This window comes from Ovis canadensis, chromosome 2, assembly GCF_042477335.2.
Source record: "Ovis canadensis isolate MfBH-ARS-UI-01 breed Bighorn chromosome 2, ARS-UI_OviCan_v2, whole genome shotgun sequence".
Lineage (NCBI taxonomy): Eukaryota > Metazoa > Chordata > Mammalia > Artiodactyla > Bovidae > Ovis > Ovis canadensis.
Genome location: NC_091246.1, coordinates 65,132,896 through 65,149,749, shown reverse-complemented (window position 1 = coordinate 65,149,749; position 16,854 = coordinate 65,132,896). Strand labels below are relative to the sequence as shown.

The 16,854-nt window shown below is 36.0% G+C and overlaps 1 protein-coding gene across 1 annotated transcript in view; it reads left to right on the top strand.

Annotated features, from left to right (window-relative positions):
* C2H9orf85 (chromosome 2 C9orf85 homolog) overlaps positions 1-16,598 on the top strand; it is a 64,410-nt gene extending 47,812 nt beyond the window's left edge. The window contains exons 3-4 of the mRNA XM_069576362.1: positions 14,186-14,299; positions 14,791-16,598. Coding sequence (XP_069432463.1) covers positions 14,186-14,299; positions 14,791-14,932 — 256 coding nt within the window. The 3' untranslated portion in view covers positions 14,933-16,598. The remainder of the gene's footprint in view (positions 1-14,185; positions 14,300-14,790) is intronic.
* Positions 16,599-16,854: the final 256 nt, after the last annotated feature.

Sequence of the window (16,854 nt, the reverse complement as noted above, 5' to 3'; positions counted from 1 at the left end):
CCCATGAAGACATAAAGCCTAGGTTAAGAGGTTTGAAAGCAAAGGGGCACAAAGATCTCGTCTCTGATTGAGAAACTTGAAGGTTGTAAACATATAAAAAATGTATATAATTTACCTTTACACAAACATTTCACATTTATGAAAAGGAAACATTTAAAAAGTGTGTCTATGTGTGTATTTCCGTATAAGATAGGTAGATTTATATTCACTAGCCTAACAACCTATTTTTCCGAGTGGATTTATATTTAAAAGAGCGTAATTGCTTACAGCAACAAAATTCCTTGTCTTTTCAACCAGCTTTGGGGATATTGGAAAATTCCCCTGTCTAGGCAGTAGTACTTTGATGTGGTTCAAGAGTTCTCAAGTGCTTAGGTGCATAAGAATTTCTTGAGGAGTTTGTTAACGGACAGATTCTTGGGACCCATCCCCAAGATTCTGATTATGTAAATAATGGGTGTAGCAGAAGGATCTGCATTTTAATAAGCTATGCCAGTGTTTGAGCCAGTGCCAAAAGTCACTGTCTTGAGGATTAGATGGGCCAGAGAGTGTAGAGTCTGCTCTCTTTTGACTCTGGATTCCAAAACAGGATATCCCATTTTTGAGCCTATTTTACATGTAAATTTTAACATTAACAGTTCTATAAATACAGTTTTATCCTTGAATTAGCAATTTGAATACTTAAGGATTAGTTTACCCCAGGAGTCCCTGTTATAAAACAGCATATTCATAGAAATGAATTTCTTTGAAGCCTCAGAAGAACCTAACCAAAACAGTTTCTTTAAAATTATTTTAAAAACTTTAAAAAATTGAAGCCAAAAAATACTGAGATTTTTTTTCTAGTCCATTTGTGTTGGTAGGACTTTGTATGTATTGTAATAGCATGAAATTTTAATCTAACTTTTATTTCAAAGTAATTAAGTAAAGCTGTTTGGAAAGTCAAAACACAAGCATATCAAATAATTTAGCAAACAATTTTCAAAACTATTTTCACTTTGATTGTGAAGACTTTTTAATTCTAATTTATATTCCCCAGAGCTCTAACATGCAGTAAAATATACATGTTATAATAAACAGTGTTAAAAAACAAAATTCAACTGAGTGACTTTTAAAGATTTGATTGACTTTGTCTCACTTAGAAGATGGAAAGGATCTGTGAGGAACTGTAGAAAATGAAAGACTTTTGTAGGTAGAAAGGAATGGTAACAAGAAAGTCACACTAGACAGAAAAGCAGGTTGGTTATTGCAGAGTCACTTTTCTTTAGGGAATAACAGGGGTCTTATCAGGCTGAGTACCTAGCTTGTGCTGATCAGACAATTTATGATTGATTTAAGGGGCTTCCCCAGGTGGCTGCAGTGGCAGAGAATTTTCCTACCAGTGCAGCCTACTCAGGGGACATGCGTTGGATCCCTGCATAGGAAAGATCCCTTGGAAGAGGAGATGGCAGTACACTCAAGTGTTCTTACCTGGACAATGCCGTGTACAGAGGAGCCTGGTGATCCATGGGTTCACAGAGTCAGATATGACTGAGCATGTATTCAGGATTGGTTTAAAATTACATTTCTGGGAGAGCCAAAACTGAAATTAAGTCTCAGTTTGATGATTTGGGGGGCTTCCCTGGTGGCTCAAATGGTTAAGAATCTGCCTGCAGTATAGGAGACCAGGTTTGATCCCTGGGTCAGGAAGATCCCTTGGAGAAGGAAATGGCAACTCACACCATCATTCTTGCCTAGAGAATTCCATGGACAGAGGAGCCTGGTGGGCCCCAGTCATGGGGTTGCAAATAGTCGGACACGACTGAGTGACTAACACTTCGACTTTTGATGATTTGGGGCTTAGCCTAACTAAGTCTATATGGGGGCCAGTTGTTTTGTTTTAACAACAGTTTTGTAAGTTTTGACAAATGAATACATTTGTGAGACTGACATCACAGTTAAGATACAAGACAGTTCTGTCACCCCCAAGCATTCCTTTATGCCACTTGGTATCCTGCTACCTCACTCCCAGGTCCTGGCAAACACTGATCTGTTTTCTCTCCCCATGCTTTTGCCTTCTTGCAGAATGTCATATATAGGAATCACATAGTATATGGTCTTTGATGCTGACTTCTTTAACTTAACATAGTGGATTTGAGATTCATCCACATTGCTGTGTAAATCAGTGGTTGGGTCTTTTTATTGCTAAGTAGTATTCCTTCAGGATGTATCAGAGTTGTTCGTCTGTCCCCTGGCTCATGGTCATTTAGGTTTTGCTAGTTTTTGGTGATTGTGAACTATCCTGCCATAAACATTCATATGCAGGGTTTTGTGTGAATGCATGGTCTCATTTCTCTTGAGTAAATATCTGGTAGTAAGCTCACTGGGTTTATGTTAAGGATATGTTTAGAATAAATTGTCTAACTGTTTTCCATAGTGGCTGTATCATTTGCATTCTCAATAGCAGTGTGTGAGAGCTCCAGATGTTTCCCCCGTGAAGTCTTGTTTTGTTCTTTTTGAACCATAAGTGTGAATAGCACTATCTCATTTTGATTTTAATTTGCATTTTTTGATCACCAGTGATGCTAATCATCTATTCCTGTGCTCATTTTGCATCCTTATCTTTTTTTCTATACATATATTTAGCTCATGTTTTGATTAAGTTGTTTTGTTTCACTTATTACTGAATTTTGAGAATTCTTATATATTGTAGGTACAAATCATTTATCAGATATGGGTTTTACAAATATTTTCTGCCAAATTCTAACTTATGTTTTATCCACTTAAGAGTATCTTAAAGTGGAGAAATGTTTTATTTTGGTGAAGATCTGTTCCATTTATCAGGATTTATTAATTATTATTTTCTTGTAGGTAAAAAATCTTTGGTTAGGGTCACAATACTTTTTTTTACTGTGTTTTCTTCTAGAAATTATGTAATTCTTGGTTTTATATTATGTTTATGGCCCATTTTCTGTTAATTTTATATATATTCAACTGCTCTGTGGTCATTTGTTTAAAAGTCTCTCCTATCTCCATTGAATTCCCTTTGTACTATGTTGAAAATCAATTGATTATATATGTTAGAATCTGTTCTGTCCCACTAATAACCTGTGTGTCTATTTTTCATCAGTACCACACTACCTTGATTACTACAGCTATAAGTTAAATCTTGAAATCCAGTCTTGAGTGTTCCCACCTTCTTTTTCTTTTTTCAAAATTGTTTCTGCTAATATTTTTCCTTTGTTTTTTCTTGTAACTTTAGAATCAGATTGTCAATTTTATTTCTAATACTTTTTTGGTATATTCTGTGAGATTTTCCTACATAGACAGTGATTTTTTTAAAAAAAAATGAAGACATGAAAATTCCCTGGTGGTCTGGTGGTCTGGACTTGGCACTTTCACTGACATGGCCTGGGTTCAATCCCTGGTCAAGGAGCTAAGATCCTACAAGCTGCATGGCATGGCCAAAAAATAAATAAATACATTTTTTTAAGTGATAAAAAATGAGGACAGTTTTATTTCTTGCTTTCCAATCTCCTCCTGCCTTCAGTCTTTCCCAGCAACAGGGTCTTTTCCAATGAGTTGACTCTTCTCATCAGAAGGCCAAATTATTGGAGCTTCAGCTTCAGCATCAGTCCTTCCAATGAATATTCAGGGTTGATTTCCTTTAGGATTGATTGGTTTGATCTCCTTGCTGTCCAATGGACTCTATAGAGTCTTTTCCAGCACCACAGTTTGAAAGCTTCAATTAAGTTTTGTCAGATACTTTTTCTGCATCCGTTTAGATAGTCATGTGGGTTTTCTTTCAGAACATTGATTTGATGAGGTAACATTTATTGATTTTAATATAAAATCAACCTTTATGCACTTGGATAAACCCCACTTGATCATGACTGTATCCTTTTTACATATTGCTAGATTTGATTTGCTAACTCAGTTTCAGACCCATTTTTATTACCAATAGTCTGAAATTTTTTCGTTATCTTGATGTTAGGGTCTCATCAAGTGAGTTGCAGATTGCTTCTATTTTGTTTTCTGGAAGCAGTTGTATACAGTTAGTACTATCTTTTAAATGTTAGTAGTTCAGTTCAGTCACTCAGTCGTGTCTGACTCCTAGCAACCCCATGAACCACAGCATGCCAGGCCTCCCTGGCATCACCAACTCCCGGAGTCCACCCAAACCCGTGTCCATTGAGTTGGTGATGCCATCCAGCCGTCTCATCCTCTCTTGTCCCCTTCTCCTGCTGCCCTCAATCTTTCCCAACATCAGGGTCTTTTCAAATGAGTCAGCTCTCCACATCAGGTGGCCAAAGTAATGGAGTTTCAGCTTCAACATCTGTCCCTCCAATGAACACCCAGGACTGATCTCCTTTAGGATGGACTGGTTAGATCTCCTTGCAGTCCAAGGGACTCTCAAGAGTCTTCTCCAACACCACAGATCAAAAGCATCAATTCTTAGGTGCTCAGCTGTTTTTATATTCCAACTCTCACATCCATACATGACTACTGGAAAAACCGTAGCCTTGACAAGACGGACTTTTGTTGACAAAGTAATGTCTCTGCTTTTTAATATGCTATCTAGTTTGGTCATAACTTTCCTTCCAAGGAGTAAGCATCTTTTAATTTCATGGCTGTAATCACCATCCGCAGTGATTTTGGAGCACAGAAAAATAAAGTCAGCCACTGTTTCCCCATCTGTTTGCCATGAAGTGATAGGACCGGATGCCATGATCTTAGTTTTCTGAATGTTGAGCTTTAAGCCAACTTTTTCACTCTCCTCTTTCACTTCCATCAAGAGGCTCTTTAGTTTTTCTTCACTTTCTGTCGTAAGGGTGTTGTCATCAGCATATCTGAGGTTATTAATATTTCTCCTGGCAATCGTAATTCCAGCTTGTGCTTCCTCCAGCCCAGCATTTCTCATGATATACTCTGCATATAAGTTAAATAAGCAGGGTGACAATATACAGCCTTGACGTACTCCTTTTCCTATTTGGAACCAGTCTGTTCCATGTCCAGTTCTAACTGTTGCTTCCTGACCTGTATACACATTTCTCAACAGGTGTTCTGGTATTCCCATCTCTTTCAGAAGTCTTCACAGTTTATTGTGATCTACACAGTCAAAGGCTTTCGCATAGTCAATAAAGCAGAAGTAGGTGTTTTTCTGGAATTCTCTTGCTTTTTTGATGCAAAAAACAATTTGATCTCTGGTTCCTCTGCCTTTTCTAAAACTAGCTTGAACCCTTACAAATAGCTGTGAAAAGAAGAGAGGTGAAAGGCAAAGGAGAAAAGGAAAGATATACGCATTTGAATGCAGAGTTCCAAGGAAAAGCAAGGAGAGATACTAGAAAGCCTTCCTCAGCAATCAATGCAAAGAAATAGAGGAAAACAATAGAATGGGAAAGACTAGAGATCTCTTCAAGAAAATTAGAGATACCAAGGGAACATTTCATGCAAAGATGGGCTCAATAAAGTCAGAAATAGTATGGATCTAACAGAATCAGAAGATATTAAGAAGAGGGCAAGAATACACAGAAGAACTGTACAAAAAAAATCTTCACGACCCAGATCATCATGAAGGTGTGATCAGTCACACTCAGCTAAAGCCGGGCAACCTGGAATGTGAAGTCAGGTGGGCCTTAGGAAGCATCACTACGAACAAAGCTAGTGGAGGTGATGGAATTCCAGTTGAGCTATTTCAAATCCTAAAACATGATGCTGTGAAAGTGCTGCACTCAATATGTCAACAAATTTGGAAAACTCTGCAGTGGCCACAGGATGGGGAAAGGTCAGTTTTCGTTCCAATCCCAAGGAAAGAAATGCCAAATGAATGCTCAAACTACCACACAATTGCCCTCATCTCACACGCTAGGAAAGTAATGCTCAAAATTTTCCAAGCCAGGCTTCAGCAATATGTGAACCGTGAACTTCCAGATATTTAGTAGAATTTACCAGTAAAGCCATTTGTGCCTAGAGTTGTCTTTGTTGGAGAGTTTTTAACGATTATAAAGTTTTTCTTGAATGGCTAGAGGAGTTTTTAGTTTATCTGTTTCATCTTAAGCAGGTTTTTATACTGTCTTTCCAGAAATTTGTCCATTTCAATAAAATGGTTGGATTTATAGCATAGAGTTGTTAGTAAATTTTTCTTATTCTTTTAATATCTGTTGTGTTGTTCCCTTGTTATTTCCTGAAATTAGTTTATTGAATTTGCTCCTTTTTTATCTTGGTCTGTCTGGTTATATGTTTATGAATTACATTAATCTTTTCAAATAGCCTGCTTGGAGTTTTATTGGTTTTCTTTTTTTTCTGTTTTTCAGTTTCATTGATTTCTGTTCACATCGATATTGCTTTGAGTTAATTTACTGTTCTTTTTGGTTTTCTTAAGGTGGAAGTTTGGATAGTTCTTTTTCTTAATATAAACATTTAATTATGTAAATTTCCCCAGAATGTCTTTTTAGCTCTATTCCACAAATTTTGATGCTATATTTCATTATTATTGAATCAAAACATTTTCTAATTGCTCTTGAGATTTCCTCTTTAACCTATAGGTTATTTAGAAGTGTTTTAATTTCTGTATATTTGGATATTTTCCGGATGTTTTACTTATGTCTAGTTAATTTCATTGTGGCAAAAGAGTACACCTTATATAAACTTTGGGTTTTGTTTCTAATTCATTGATGTTGGTGTTATAATTCAGAGTAGAGTCAATTTTAGATTCTGTTCCATGTGTGCTTGAAGAGACTGTATTGCTCTTGTTAGGTGGAGTGTTCTCTAAATGTCAGTTTGATTGATAGACTCTGTCAACCAGGTGTTGTATAGTTTTACTGCTTTTTGTCTACTTGCTGCTTCACTTATAAAGAGAGAAGCATTGAAGTCCACGGTTTTAATTGTGGATTTGTCTGTTTCTCTTTTTGGTTCAGTGGTTTTGCATCAGTTATCTCAAACCCTGTTTTTAGGTACATGAATAAATTATTTAAGATGTTTCATGCTTTGGGCAAATTGATTCCTTTATTGTTATGTAATAGTCTTTCTTAAACTTAACAATTTTTTTTTCTTTGCTTTGAAGTCTATTTCAGTAATAATGTAGTTACTCTAGCTTTCTTCTGATTAGTGTTTGCATGTTTTGTTTCATTTTTTTTTCCTTTCCTTCTGCTTTTAACTGTATACAGGCATATCTCAGAGATATTGGGGGTTTGATTCTGTGCCACCTCAGTAAAGGAAATACTGCAATAAACTGAGTCACATGAATGTTTTGGTTTCCCAGTGCATATAAAACTTAATTTATATTAAGTATGCAGTAGCATTTCATCTAGAAAAATCAGTGAGCACTTTATTTCAAAAATACTTTATTGCTAGAAAATGCTAACCATCATCTGAGCCTTCAATGAGTCATAGTCTTTTTGCAGTAGTAACATAAAGATTACTCATCTTAGATCACTATAACAAATATAATAATAATAATTTAAAAGTTGAAATATTGCAAGAGTAACCAAAACGTGACACAGAGGCACAAAGTGAGCAAATATTGGAAAAAATGATGTCAGTAGACTTGCTCAACAGAAGGCTGCCACAAACCTTCAATTTGTATAAATAAATAAATGCAGTAGCTGAAAAGTAAAATGAGATGTACCTTTTTACGTTTAAAGTAGATTTCTTGTATCTTGTATCTTTCACTCCATTTTTTTTTTATTTCTAATATTTCCATTTGACTTTTTAAAAACAGATTTATTAAGGTTTAATTCACATACTGTATAGTTCATCCATCTAAAGTACATAGTTTAGCAACTTTCAGTATGTCATAGAGTTGTATAACTCAATTTTTTTATAGCACATTAGTTTTTTAACATCTTCTCATCTCAGAAAGAAACATACCTGTTAGGATTCAGTCTCCATTCCCTCTCCCCAACACCAACATTCTCCCCTCTCTTTTTTTCTGTCCCTGTAGATTTACTTATTTTGGACATTTCATGTATATAATCATATAAGATCTAGACTTCTTTGACTGGTTTCTTTCACTTAGGTTTTTTTTTTTAAGCATGTTGTAACATTTGTTGGTGCTTAATTTTTATTAATAAATAATGTTCCATTGTAAAGATATATATTCTTATTTATCCATTAATCAGTTGATGGACATTTGGATTATTCCCACTTTTTTTGACTGTTACGATTAATGCTGCTATGAACATTGATGTACAAGTTTTTGTGTGTGTATGTTTTTTCAGTTCTCCTGAGTATGTATTTACAAGTAGACTTTCTGGGTTATGTGATACTTTTATATTTATAACTTTTAGAGGAACTGCCAAATTGTTTTCAAAAGTGACCATACCTTATTATTTCCTACCAGCAATGCAAGAAACCCAATTTCTTCGCATCCTGACCAATGCTTTTTTTGCTCTTTTTTTAAAAATAATAGTCATTTTGATCAGTGTATCATGGTTCCTCCTTGTGGTTTTGATTTACATTTCCCTGATAAGTAAAGATGTTGAGAATATTTTCATATGCTTTTTGGCTATTTATGTAAAACTTTTGAGGAAAATATATTTTCAGATTCATTGCTTATTTTTAATTGAGTTATCTTTTTGTTATTGAGCTTTAGGAGTTTTTAGTATATTTGAGATGGCCACTTCCTTATCAGATACGATTGCCAAGTATTTTCTCTCATTCAGTAGGTTTTCTTCTCGCTTTCTTGATTGTATCCTTTGATGCAGAAAAGTTTTTAATTTTTTAAAAATCGAAGTATAATTGATATATAACATTGTATTAGTCTCAGGTATACAACATATTTTTATACCTTACAAAATGATCACCACAAGAAGTTGAGTTAATATCCGTCATCATACATACTCACAAACATTTTTTTCTTATGAGAATTTTTTATGACTTACTTTCTTAGCAGCTTTCAAATATGCAATATAAGATTATTAACTATAAGGACTTCCCTGGCAGACCAGTGGTTAAGACTCCATGCTTCAATGCAGGGAGCCTGAGTTCAATCCCTGGTTGATGAACTAAGATCCCCCACACACGCCACAGCCAAAATAAATAAATAAAATTTTAAAATAATATTAACGACAGTACCATGCTGTACATTACATCCAATGACTTATTTATTTTACAACTCAAAGTTTGTGTTATATTTTGTACCTAGCTTTGTACCTCAAAGCTAGGTATTATATTTATTTATTCATTCATTTATTCATTAAAGATTTTACATACAAGTGAAATCGTATGGCTTTTGCCTCTGTCTGACTTATTTCCCTTAGCTTAATTTCCTTAGGGTCTGTTCATGTTGTTACAAATGACAAGATTTGCTTCTTTTTTTAAGGCTGAATAGTACTCCATTGTATGCACGTGTGACAGTACATTCATGTGTGTGTGTGAGGGTATGCGTATATATTACGTTTTTTAAATTCATTCATCCATCAGAAGGGTATGTGTATATATTACATTTTTAAAAATCATCCATCAGTGGGCACTTGGGTTATTTCCATTTCTTGGCTATTGCAAATAGTGCTGCAGTGAACCTCAGTTCAGTTCAGTCACTCAGTTGTGTCCGACTCTTTGCGACCCCATGAATTGCAGCATGCCAGGCCTCCCTGTCCATCACCAACTCCCGGCGTTCACTCAGACTCACATCCATTGAGTGAGTGATGCTATCCAGCCATCTCATCCTCTGTTGTCCCCTTCTCCTCCTGCCTCCAATCCCTCCCAGCATCAGAGTCTTTTCCAATGAGTCAACTCTTCGCATAAGGTGGCCGAAGTACTGGAGTTTCAGCTTTAGCATCATTCCCTCCAAAGAAATCCCAGGGCTGATCTCCTTCACAATGGACTGGTTGGATCTCCTTGCAGTCCAAGGGACTCTCAAGAGTCTTCTCCAACACCACAGTTCAAAAGCATCAATTCTTAGGCGCTCAGCCTTCTTCACAGTCCAACTCTCACATCCATACATGACCATAGGAAAAAGCATAGCCTTGACTAGATGGACCTTAGTCGGCAAAGTAATGTCTCTGCTTTTGAATATGCTATCTAGGTTGGTCATAACTTTTCTTCCAAGGAGTAAGCATCTTTTAATTTCATGGCTGCAGTCACCATCTGCAGTGATTTTGGAGCCCCCAAAATAAAGTCTGACACTGTTTCCCCATCTATTTGTCATGAAGTGATGGCACCAGATGCCATGATCTTTGTTTTCTGAATGTTGAGCTTTCAGCCAACTTTTTCGCTCTCCTCTTTCACTTTCATCAAGAAGCTATTTAGTTCCTCTTCACTTTCTCCCATAAGGGTGGTGTCATCTGCATATCTGAGTTTATTGATATTTTTCCTGGCAGTCTTGATTCCAGCTTGTGTTTCTTCCAGTCCAGCGTTTCTCATGATGTACTCTGCATATAAGTTAAATAAGCAGTGAACTTGGAGGTGCATATATCTTTTCACATTAGTGTTTTTGTTTTAATACCCAGAAGTCGAATTGCTGGATCATATTGTAGTTCTGTTAATTTCTTGATTAACCTCTATAATGTTTGCTATAGTGGCTGCATTAATTTATAATCCCACCAATAGTGTATAAAGGTTTCCTTTTTTCCCACATTCTCACCAACATTTGTTATTTCTTGTCTTTTTGATTATAGCAATTCTAACAGGTGTGAAGTAATATCTCATTGTGGTTTAGATTTTCATTCCCTTGATGATTAGTGTTATTGAGCATCTTTTTGTGTACCTGTTGGCCATCTGTATGTCTTTGGAAAAATGTTTATTCAGATCCTTTGCCCATTTTTTCATCCTTTTTTTTTTTTTTGCCTTTTGACAGTATGAGTTCTTTGTATATTTCTGTTAGTAACTCCTTAATAAATACATGACTTGCAAATATTTTTCCCATTCTGTAGGTTGCCTTTTTATTTTGTGTGATGTTTTCCTTTGCTGTGAAGAAGCTTTTTAGTATGATACAGTCCTTGTTTATATTTTATTTTTTTGACTTTATTTCTAAATATGATTTCAAAAAAAATTCTAAAATTGATGTCAAGAACTTTCTGCTAGTTTTCTTCTAGGAGTTTTAAGATTTTAGGTCTCACATTCAAGTCTTTAACCCATTTTGAGTTACTTTTTTGTGTATGGTGTGAGATAGTGAGATAATGGTCTGCTACTGCTAAGTTGCTTCAGTCGTGTCTGACTCTGTGCGACCCCACAGACGGCAGCCCACCAGGCTCCCCCATCCCTGGGGTCCTCCAGGCAAGAACACTGGAGTGGGTTGCTATTTCCTTCTCCAGTGCATGAAAGTGAAAAGTGAAAGTGAAGTCGCTTAGTAATGTCTGACTCTTAGCGACCCCATGGACTGTAGCCCACCAGGCTCCTCCGTCCATGGGATTCTCCAGGCAAGAGTACTGGAGTGGGGTGCCACGTGTATGGTGTGAGATAGTGGTCTAGTTTTATTCAGTTGCATGTGGCATTCTTTTCCATGTCCAGTTTCCAGTACTGTTTATTGAAGACACTGTTCTTTCCTTACTTATATTTTTGGCTCCTTTTTGTAAATCGCTGCTGTTCTGTGCTAAGTCACTTCAGTCGTGTCTGACTCTTTGCAACCCCATGGACCATAGCCTGCCAGGCTCCTCTGTCCAGGGAATTCTCCAGGCAAGAATACTGGAGTGGGTTGCCATTTCCTACTCGAGAGGACCTTTCTGACCAGGGATTGAACCTGAGTCTCTTGCGTCTCCTGCACTGGCAGGTGGATTCTTTACCACTAGCGCCACCAGGGAAGGCCACATATGAGTGGGTTTATTTCTGGGCTCTCTATTCCATTAATTTATGTGTCTGATTTTTATGACAGTGCCATACTGTTTTGAAACTGTAATATAGTTTGAAGTCAGGAAGTGTGACACCTGCAGCTATGTTCTTCTTTCTCAAGATTGCTTTGTCTATTTTGGGCCTTTTGTCATTCCATCCAAATTTAGGATTTTTTATTTCTGTGAAAAATATCATTGAAATTTTGATGTATGGCCTTTTAAGCAATTTACATGCATATACACAAAACATCCCAACCAAAAGCAACAAAATACTCTTCTCAAGTATCCATGGAATATTCTCCACAGAATATTGTTTGTTAGTTCACAAAACAGGTCTTAAAATTTTAAGATTGAAATCATATATATTTAACCACAATAGTATGAAACTAGAAGTTAATTGTAAGAAGAAATCTGGAAAATTCACTGATTTGTGGAGAATAAACAGTATGCTACTAAAAGAACCAGTGAGTCAAAGAAGAAACCAAAAAGAAATATAAAAAAAACCTTGAGAGAGATGAAAAGGCAACATACCAAAATTTATGGGGTACCACAAAAAATAATTCTGAAAGGGAAGTTGCCAGCAATAAATGCTTACGTCAAGAAACAAGAAAAATCTTAAACAAGTTAACTTTAACTTCTAAAGAAACTAGAAACAAAGAAGAGATGATGTCTAAAATTAGTAGAAGGGAGGAAATAACAAAGATCAGATTTGAAATAATTATAATTGGAAATGAACAACAGGCAAGATCAGTGAATCTCAGAACTGGTCATTTGTAAAGATAAACAGGCAGACCTTTAGCTAGAATCATCAAGAAAAGAAAAGAGAACTCAATCAGAAGTGAAAGAGGAAACACTGCAGCAGATACCACAGAAATACAAAGGATTGTAAGAGACTATGGGGTACCCTGGCTGAGATGGTTAAGAATTTGCCTGTAATGCAGGAGACCTGGGTTCGATCCTTGGGTGGGGAAGATCCCGTGGAGAAGGAAATGACAACCCACTCCCAGTATTCTTGTGTGGAGAATTCCATGGACAGAGGAGCCTGGTGGGCTACAGTCCATGGGGTTGCAAATAGTCAGACACAATTAAGCAACTAACAGTTTGACTTTCATGGCAAATTGTTTGCCCACAATATGATGACCTATAAGAAGTGAATAAATCCCTAGAAGCACACAACCTGCCAAGACTGAATCATGAAGTAAAAATCTGAAAGTTCAGTTACTAGTAAGGAGATTGAATTTAAATAAAAAACCTCCTAACAAACGAAAGTCCAGAACCAGATTTCTTCACTGGTAAATTCTACCAAACATTCAAAGATAAAATGATCCAGTCCTTCTCAAAGTCTTCCAAAAAATAGAAGAGGAGGAAATTCTTCCAAGTTCATTTTATGAGGCCAGCATTACTCTGATACCAAACCAGACAATGATGCCACAAGAAATGAAAATTATAGGCCATTATTGCTGATGAACAGAGATGCAGAAATCCTCAATAAAATATTAGCAGAAATCCTCAACAAAATATTAGTTAACTAAATTTACCAATACATTAAAAAAGTCATTCACCATGATCAAGTGTGGAGTGTATTCCAGGGATGCAAAGATGGTTCAGATTCCTCAACTCAATCAATATGATATGCCACATTAATAAAATGGAGGGCGAAAATCATATGCCACACTAATAAAATGGAGGGCGAATATCATATGCCGCACTAATAAAATGGAGGGCGAAAATCATATGCCACACTAATAAAATAGAGGGCGAAAATCATATGCCACACTAATAAAATGGAAGGTGAAAATCATATGCCACATTAATAAAATGGAGGGTAAAAATCATATGCCACACTAATAAAATGGAGGGTGAAAATCATATGCCACATTAATAAAATGGAGGGTGAAAATCATATGACCCTCTCAGTAGATCCAGAAAAAGCATTTTATACAATGATATGATAAAAAAAAACTCACAATGGAGTGGATATATAGGGAAAGTTTCTCAACATAATAAACACCATATATGACAAGTCAACAGCTAATATACTCAGTGGTGAAAACTGAAAGCTTTTTTTTTAAGATCAAGAACAAGACAAGGATGTCCCCTCTCACCACTTTTATTCAAAATAGTGTTGGAAGTACTAGCCATGGAGGTCAGAGAACAAAAAGAAATAAAAGGAATCCAAATTGCAAAGGAAGCAAGACTGTTAATATTTGCAGGTGACATTCTTTACAAGCTTTAAGAAAGTAGATAAATGTTACGTACTGTTATTTTGAGTTGTCAACCATTGTCTAGAAATGCTATATAATTAAACTCAAGTGACATATGAGAGAAATATCTTAAGAGTTGGAGGCTTCTCAGCTATACACTTAGCCACACCCCCTTATTTCACTAAATAAATCTTAGACAATTAGTAAAAATTAAGATTTGATTTTCTTTTCCATTTTTAGTGTTAAATGTTTACAAAAGACAGTGAAGGATTCTTATCATATAATGTGTAGACCATGTGCCTGTGAACTTGAAGTCTGTGCCAAGTGTGGAAAGAGAGAAGACATTGTTATTCCGTGAGTATTTATTTTTATGTTTGCGGTTTATTCTTTTAGTAAATGGTGTGTGAATTTTCTTTTAAAGAAACATTGAGTAGCTCTGAGAATCTTAAGATACAGTATATCGCAGTAATGTAGACTTTTTCTACCCAATAGGAAAAAAAAAATCTTAATTATTCAGTGTTTCTATCATTATAATAAAAGCAAAACATCATTTTTAGGAAATTAAAATATTTATCTGTGAGAGCCACATTTATTATATATTACAAAAGAATTATTCATTGTATAACGTCTTTTCTTTAATGGACAGCATGAATTAATTTGTTTAATCATGCTTTATTGACAGCAGTATTATAATTGGTTGGCTCTTCAATTAAGTTAATCTTCAAGGATCTTTTCCTCTTTATTCATTAAGCTCTTATTAATCAAGAAGTGTAGTGTAAAAGTCTTTTCAGTCTACCCAAACAATGCAATCTTGAGAAATAAGAGTTTTTTTCTTCCATCTCTAGGTTTAATAAAGAACCAGAGAAGACAGAAAATGTTGAAAATAATTTATGTTCCAGCCATAGAAGCTGCAGAAGGAATGAAGAAAATGATGATGATTTAGATTTTGATATTGATTTAGAGGACGCAGAAGAAGAAGACAAATAATATAACTATAGTAAAAGTCAGTTTTAAGACATGAAATTCTGACCATCCTTTAAAAATTTTGTTTTCCCTCTTCATTTTCAGCTGTGCTGGGTCTTTGCTGTTGCTCGGACTTTTCCCTGGTTGTGACGAGTGGGGTCTTTTCCCTAGTGGCCGTGCTCAGGCTTCTCACTGCAGTAGCTTCTCTCGTGGAGCATGAGCTTCAGTAGTTGACGCATGTGGGCCCTAGAGCACAGGCTCAGTAGTTGTGGCTCATGGACTTAGTTGCTCCCCAGCATGTGGGATCTTCCCAGACCAGGGATCACACTCTTGTCTCCTTCACTGGAAAACAGATTCTTCACCACTGAGCCACTAGGGAAGCCCTCGGAACATCTTTGAGAGACATGGTAGTGCTTAGTCACTCAGTCACGTCCAGCTCTTCGCGACCCCAAAGGCCTGTAGCCCGCCAGGCTCCTCTGTCCTTCGATTCTCCAGGCGAGAATACTGGAGTGGATTGCCATTTCCTCCTCCACGGGAATCTTCCTGACCCAGGGAACAAAAATTGGTCTCCTGTATTGCAGGCATATTCTTTACTGTCTGAGACTTTGAGGGTTTAAAAAAATGTGGAATCCTAGTAAGAATATTGGAAAAACCTATAGAAAATACATGGACAGTATGAATTGTGTATGATATTTGAATAATGATAAAACTTTTATCCAGAGGTTTCTTGTAATATATTTTAAAGTAGCATATGCTAGTGTATCTGCCAAAATGAGTATTGGAGTATCATATTGCAGTTTATGAAAATTATTGAGAAGAATACACTATCCAGTATCTAACTAAACAAGATTCAGAATTGATGGTTGTATAAGAACTCATGGAAGAATAAAATGACATTCTTATGTTGCTAGCCTCAAAAACTGGTCTTAAGGAGGTATCTTTTGATAGACTGATCTCAGGTAAATATCCCAAATTTTAAAAAGCCCTCTTGCTTATGCTTGGTTATTACAAAGCAAAAAGTTTATTATTTTTAATAGTAATATTTAACAAATCAATTCAGTCACTCAGTCATGTCCGACTCTTTGCAGCAAACTCTTTGCAGTCTTGTCCGACCCATGGACTGCAGCAAACCAGGCTTCCCTGTCCATCACCAACTGCCAGAGCTTGCTCAAACTCAGATCCATTGAGTCATTGATGCCATCCAACCATCTCATCTTCAGTTGTCTCCTTCTCCTCCTGCCCTCAATCTTTCCCAGTATCAGGGTCTTTTCCAATAAGTCCATTTTTTGCATCAGGTGGCCAGAGTATTGGAGCTTCAACTTCAGCATCAGTCCTTCCAATAAACATTCAGGACTGATTTCCTTCAAGATGGACTGGTTTGATCTTGCAGTCCAAGGGACTCCCAAGACTTCTCCAATACCACAGTTCAAAAGCATCAGTTCTTTGGCACTCAGCTTTCTTTATAGTTCAGCTCTCACATCCATACATGACTACTGGAAAAACCATAGCTTTGACTTGATGGACCTTTGTCAGCAAAGTAATGTCTCTGCTTTTTAATATACTGTCTAGGTTGGTCATAGCTTTTCTTCCAAGTAGCAAGCGTATTTTACTTTCATGGCTGCACTCACCATCTGCAGTGATTTTGGAGCCCAAGAAAATAAAGTCTGTCACTGTTTAACAAAGACAGCAATTTTTCTTTGAAAGTGTTTTTATGTATTTTATTACATTATTTTTACATTTTTTCTCATGAAATTTATATACAGAAAAAATGTATAAAATATATACTTTAATAATTATAAAGAAAAATCATCCTTCTATTTTGAAGATGCACAAACCTAAAGGGTAGCAATGTAGTACAATGAACCTTTATATACTCTTCACTTAGATTCACAGTTAACATTTTGCCACACTTTCTTTATATTTGTATAGATATATGTGGATATATT